Source organism: Nicotiana tomentosiformis, chromosome 4 (genome assembly GCF_000390325.3).
Source record: "Nicotiana tomentosiformis chromosome 4, ASM39032v3, whole genome shotgun sequence".
NCBI lineage: Eukaryota > Viridiplantae > Streptophyta > Magnoliopsida > Solanales > Solanaceae > Nicotiana > Nicotiana tomentosiformis.
Window position 1 is genome coordinate 24,292,685 of NC_090815.1, and position 6,871 is coordinate 24,299,555.

General features: G+C 32.2%; 1 protein-coding gene across 3 annotated transcripts; it reads left to right on the top strand.

Annotated features, from left to right (window-relative positions):
* Positions 1-636: 636 nt before the first annotated feature.
* Positions 637-5,016, top strand: LOC104097556 (plasmodesmata-located protein 6). Of its 3 annotated transcripts, XR_004507333.2 has the most exons (4): positions 637-1,598; positions 4,030-4,155; positions 4,602-4,668; positions 4,740-5,016. XR_004507333.2 is itself a non-coding variant. In XM_070199670.1 (3 exons), the coding sequence occupies exons 1-3, from the start codon at positions 860-862 to the stop codon at positions 4,610-4,612; spliced, it is 876 nt and encodes a 291-aa protein (XP_070055771.1). In that variant the 5' UTR covers positions 637-859; the 3' UTR covers positions 4,613-5,016. The 3 variants fall into 3 exon arrangements, 2 of the variants coding, with proteins under 2 accessions (XP_070055771.1, XP_009602432.1); XM_070199670.1 differs by having other exon boundaries at positions 4,602-5,016; XM_009604137.4 differs by having other exon boundaries at positions 643-1,598; positions 4,048-4,155; positions 4,602-5,016.
* The last annotated feature ends 1,855 nt before the right edge of the window (positions 5,017-6,871 follow it).

The following is a 6,871-nucleotide window of genomic DNA, read 5'->3' on the forward strand; positions in this document are numbered from 1 at the left end:
TTTACTCTTTTAATTTTAAATATTATATGAGCGAAAGTCATACATGTTAAAACATGAAAAATAATAAAACAATAGTGGAAAAGGTTTAATGCACTAATGGTGTAGAACTATTTATGTAATTTAGTCATTTATTAGGTAATTACAGGTAAATTTAAATATTAATTAATGATATGATAAAAATAATGTAACTAACTTGATATCATAAGTTCACCGATAGTGTAAAATATTTACGCTATATATATATATATATATATATATAAAATATTTACGCTATATATATATATATATATATATATATATATCCTAGTAGAAAATGTGATTAACTAAATTAGTTATGGTATATCTCCAGCTTTTAAAATTGAGCGGAGTAATTACGCGGTAGCATAATCTCTTTAAAAATTTCGTTCAGAAATTCGTATCTTTACCAAATGTCAAGAAACAGGATGATTCTAGATCATTCACCTATGTACGTACATAAATGAAAGCCACGAGAAAAAGCATTAGAAGCCAAAATGAGAAAATGCCTTTGCAAACACTATAATGACAAAGATTATAACTTCTAAACAAAAGCACAACTAGACTGTATATTATTTTTCTTTGTCCATAAAAACTGTATCCATATCTATAGGCTATAGCCCCTCACCATACCAAACGCCAAAGACTTTCATTTTTCTCTTCTTTTTTCATGCCGTAGCTATACTCGTCGTCCTATATATTATATATATATATAGACCCCTGGTCCATTTCCCATACCCATTTAACTTTAATCACATATATTTCTAATTGAGTTCACCACATATTTCCATACAAAAATATATAGATCACTGGCCATTACTTCAAAAAACTAGAAGAACAAAATATGAAGCTGTATATCAAAGAATTTTCTCTTCATGTTCTTCTTGTTTATATGATAATTATATTCTTGTTTTTCACGTACCAATCAAATGCTTCTATACAATCCTTCGTTTATGGTGGATGTTCACAACAGAAATACAATCCTGGTACAGTTTACGAGTCAAACGTTAACTCGCTTCTAACTTCACTAGTGAACTCGGCATCTTACGCAAATTTCAACAACTTCAAGATTTCTCAACCGGGTTCGAGTCAAAACGACATCGTTTATGGACTTTTTCAGTGCCGAGGCGACTTGGGAAACTCCGACTGCCGGAAATGCGTGGCTACGGCAGTGAGCCGAGTCGGGACGCTCTGCACCACCACGTGCGGCGGCGCGTTGCAGTTAGATGGGTGTTTCGTGAAATACGATAATGTTTCTTTTCTTGGTGTGGAAGACAAAGGTGTTGTCATGCACAAATGTGGACCGTCGATTATGGATGATAATGAAATGTTGACTAGAAACGATGCCGTTTTGACTTATTTAGGAGCTGTGCCACAAGATCAATATTTTAGAGTTGGCGGGTCTGGGAAAATTCAGGCTGTGGCTCAGTGTACGCAAGATTTGAGTGTGAGTGAGTGTGAAGATTGCTTAACGGAGGCGATCAGACAGCTGAAAAGTGAGTGTGGGTCCTCACCTTGGGGAGATATGTTTTTGACCAAATGTTACGCGCGATTCTCGGAGCGTGGATTCACCTCTAAAAGCGGTAAGCTTCTCCGCCACCATGACTGGTGGCGGTGGTGCATAGTTTTTAGCTTTCTGTTTATTTGGTCCATGTTAGTTAAAATTTGAAATTATAAAATCCTAAGTGATTTATTGGTTCTTTTCTTCTTCTTTTTTTTTTTCACTTCTCTGCGGTAATTGATAAATTTAAGTTGCGCCAAGTTTTCATGAATTGTTAGGAGAATTGTTAAATTGCTTTTAAGTCCATGTAGTCTAATTAAATTTTATTTTTCTTTAGCGAAATGTATTGGCAATCCGTTAAATTTGTCTGCATATTTAATTTAATCACTCGAATTAAGGCATATTTCAATTTGAACAACGGTATACATAATAATATGTTCATACTAGACACTTGTCGGGGGAAATTTTGGAAAAATGGCTCTTGATTTTCTTCTTTTATTTAAGTTGATGGTAGTTGAAATTGAAAATGAGGATGGATGTTAGATTAATTTATTCTTTTTAAGTAAATATTGTAAAATATTAAGTTAAGGTTTGATGTTTGGATTTGACAAAAAATTTTAAGTATTGACACAGCGATTATTTCTTGGTTATTCCGCCGTTATCGGGAGGGACAAATGTTTCCTTTTTATTTTCTTTTTTTGGATGAGTTATTATGATAGGTGTAAGGTGATTAATCCAACTCTAATTTAATTAATTTTCGTAACTAATTAATCAAAAATATAGGTGAGGTGGGGAGAAAGTCTTTTTCTGTATGTCCTTTTTGCTTTATTTGCATTATACTCACACAAGTTTCAAATTTTGTAAAAGTGAAGAAAAAGTATGTTTTACTATTCTTGCTTTCTTCCTTTTATCAAAGATCAACAAACATCATAATGGTAAGAGCTTTTTCTCATGGTTTGAGGAAGTGCCTCAATCCTTCTTCTTGATCATGATTACCACCCAAAAAGAATGAACATAAAATAATTAATGTTTTCATCTCATTATAATTTGATTGTAAAGCTTTTTTTACAAGTTGATCACTTCCACCTTTAATTGTGGATATCATTAGGTAATTAACCTTGGTGATTCGTACGCTAAGCATAAATTAATTGCATAATCACTTGATCATAGCTTAAGGGTTAGATATCATTCGAAAAAATAATCACCTGTTACATGTTAATCATCAATGTAAACGTCACCCCCTTTGTTCTAAAAAGGATGATATTTTCCGAACTTCGAAACTCAAACTTCTTAATTTTGACTATAAATTCGGACATAGAATCTTGAAGTCTCTTTTAAAATAAATTTATGAAAACTATATAAAAGTACTATAAGTTACAATAATTAATAATTCAAAATATTTAAAAGGCATATGAAAAAATTACAGAATAACTTATTTGACTCAAAAATTAAAAAGTATTATCTTTTTGAAACTGTGTGAGTACGTTATTTCTAGGAAAGATTCAAGCAGTCCATGCATATGGCCTTTTGTTATTTTCCAAATACAAGAGAACTTGCAGGAAGTTTAGTCTTATAAGTAATGACAAAGAAAAAGTGGTCACTCTTGCATATATTGAGAAATTTCACTTGGAAAGGAAAATTCCATGCCACCCATATATTCAAGTTTTGGTTCTAGTAGTGTACGAGGACAAGAGTGGGTTGCTTTAGTGGTAAGCACCCTCCGCTTCCAATCAAGAGTTTGTGAGTTCGAGTCACCCCAAGAGCAAGTTGGGGAATTCTTGGAGGGAGGGAGTCGAGGGTCTATCGGAAACAGCCTCTCTATCTCAGGGTAGGGGTAAGGTCTGCATACACACTACCCTCCCAAGACCTCACTAGTGGGATTATACTGGGTTGTTGTTGTTGTTCTAGTAGTGTACGAGAATGGTCACACTTCTAACATATGCGAGTAGGAGAAGTTAGAACAAATTCAAAGTATATGAATGATGACTAGATTCTAAAATGGAAATAAAAGTTGATATAATATGCCAGGGTGATACCCCTTTAAAAAAAGGTAAGTTGATAAAATATGAGATTTCTATCAATTTAAACTATATTCAAACCTCTGCTATAGTAGCACCATTCGTATTTATACGTTTTAGTTGCTATAGCAAAATATTAATATAGAGAATATAAAATATAATATAACGTGAAAAATTTATTTTCAAAAAAACTTGATTGTGTATAGTAAAATATTGTTATCGAGAATGAATATTACAGAGAGGCTTGATTATATTAGTTTTTAACATACTTGGTTCTAACAAAGTTTAAGAAGTACAAAGGTATAATATAAGTGAATCTTCTTGAAGTTCTGCTAATTAATCTGTCAAGCGGCCAAATTTTATCACAACGGCAATTAAATCTTGATGCTATTAGATATCATTTTGTTGTTATAAACTTACTTTAAATTTAATAAGTTGCTGATCAGTTTTATTTGACAATATATATATAGAGAGAGAGTACTTACCTAAGTTTAGCCCTATATACAATTTCAGGAGATGAAGATGTTGAAAAGACACTTGCAATTACAATTGGGCTTATAGCTGGTGTTGCTGTCCTCATCGTTTTCCTTTCGGTTCTAAATAAGTTTTGTGAAAAGAAAGGTTAGTCTCTTCTTTTTGCCTTGATCGTGCTCATCCACCTTTATACTTCATATACCACTTGTTAAAGGTGCAATGAATAAATATAACGGCTTTTGCAGTCTAAGCAAGTTGAGGTTAGATATATAAATTATCATTGTCTTATGTCATTTGATTAAAATTGTCTCAGTCCAATTTTATAATTGAAGACTTCGCACACATATCCCTACTAATTATTTTTGTAATGCTAAGTTCGCATATTTATACTCCTTAATAGAAAAAAAGTTTGTCCAATTCAAAGCAATCAATTAGGACTAGTGCCATCCGCTCTTCTTCCTACTATTGAAAGTGGAAGTTCAAGCTTTGAAACTCATTTTCCAGCAAACTTAGTATAGATTTTTTTTTTTATGGCACATGTGCAATGAGTCTATAAACTTAATAATTGATCCTCTTTACTTTGACATTTGCAGGTGGTAAATAAATAAGGCACATCTTGTGCATGTGGATAGAACTTCTTCTCCCTTGCTTCTTACTTGGGTAAATTGCTTTCTTTTGGTGCTCTTTAGCTTTTGTATATTCTCTTACCCTAAACCATGTTTTTTTTCAAGTTTCCTTCCTATATCCAAAAAACAAGACTCAAAAGGTTGGCTAAAAGGTGATTGAAAGGAAACAGGAGCCTAATAGCAATAATAGCAGCTATAATGCATGTAACAATTGGCCTCTATACTTTTGTTAAAGTGCTCATCACTTTCTGCTGAAGATAAGTCTTGCATTAGGGCACTTTTTGTTTGTGAAGGATATGCAATTTGTTAAGCCCCCTTTTTCATGTAAGGAACACTTTATATTCAATTATAAAGTTATAATGCAGAAAGTTCAATTGCTATATATATATATATATATATATATATATATATATATATATAGGTAAAGTTGTCTTCCTGTAATCTATAGGATCACGGGTACGGGTACGGGTTCGGATCACGAATTCCAGCTGTGAAAGTAGCCACGAATACTTACATTAGGATAATCGGTCTATATCACATCATTTGTCCTACCCCGCGTGACGTGGGATACTTTGTGCGCCGAGGAAAGTTCAATTGCTATTTTAAAATCTTTAATTTTTTTTTCCTGAATAATTTTTTACTTGATTGCACTAAATTAAACTGCTAATTACGTCAGCTATATTTCTCTTTTGTTGTATTATGTCCTTAAAAAAGTGGAACAAATAAAAGTGATATGACATGTCATGATTTTCTTGAACATCTATTCTTATGAGATACATCAGCTATAAGTGAGTAATTGAGTTGGTCAAATTTATGCCATGAAAAATAATTGAGTGATATCTTCCTAGTAACTTAATTTCACATGAATATTGATCACTACGACAATGATTTGAGGCAATATTCCGTCTACTTTTAGTTGCATTTCGACATGTAAAGTTAATCTTATTATTATACATGGAAGGACAATCAAATGGATATTGATGTTTTAATGATAAAGATAATAATAGAAGTGAGGAATACTTATCAGTTATTAAAATGCAATATCATAGCTGATGGTATATTTAAGTCCGAGTCATAAGAATTAGGTAGGATGATATTTACAAATCGATTGGATTTTATTAATGATCCTATCTTTTGTTTAATTTTTTTTAATCCAACCGTGCTTAAAGTGTTCAAGTTTAATAATGCCCTGAGATGTATAATTGGGACCCATTAAATTGTGGATTATCACTTAATTTTTGTGATTAAAGGGGGCAGAATTAGAGCAAGAAGGTTGTATATATTCCTAAACAAAACCTGCGAAAGCATTGATATACCAAAAGGGAGACATTATTAAAGGGATGAAGATGTGACAAGTACTTTTTAAATAACGAAAAAAATCTATTACATAGAGGATCGAAAAAAGGTGTAAGAAATTGATGAGTAATAGAAATCGAACGCACACATTTACTGGTACTACTATTTTATAAGTGTTGGTGGTATGTGGCACGTCACTTACTCTTACATGTGACAGGAGAAAGAAGTGGAAATGATGTGGGATAGCTATTTTTTAATATGATATTTAATTTTTATTCAATACTTTTAATGTTGAGCAAAAATAGCCACTACTTTATTAAAATTAATATGAAAAGGCATTTTTACTTTTTCTTCATGAGTGTTGTTTAAATATTAAGGACATGGTGTACTTTACATTTATACTATACACATGAAGTTAAGGACGCAATGTCCTTAACATTTATACTGCACATACGAAGTTAAGGACATGATGTCCTAAAGTTTAACAACAGAAGGTGCAAATATATGACACTTTGTCTTTAATATTTGCACGACATTCATGAAGTTAAGGACAATATTTTTTTAATATTTACACAACACTCATAAAGTTAAGGACGCTATGTCCATAACATTTACACTGCACACATGAAGTTAAGGACATCATGTCCTTAACATTTACACCGCACATATGAAGTTAAGGATATTATGTCCTTAACATTTACACTGCACACATGAAGTTAAGGACGTCATGTCCTTAACATTTACACTGCACATATGAAGTTAAGGACATGATGTCCAAAAGTTTAACAACTGAAGGTGCAAATACATGACAATTTGTTCTTAATATTTACACAACATTCATGAAGTTAAGGACACCATGTCCTTAATATTTAGACAACACCCATGTCTAGCCCAGGGATATTTTCGTCTGGGCGGGTAAAAAATTATTAAGTACTGGCTAA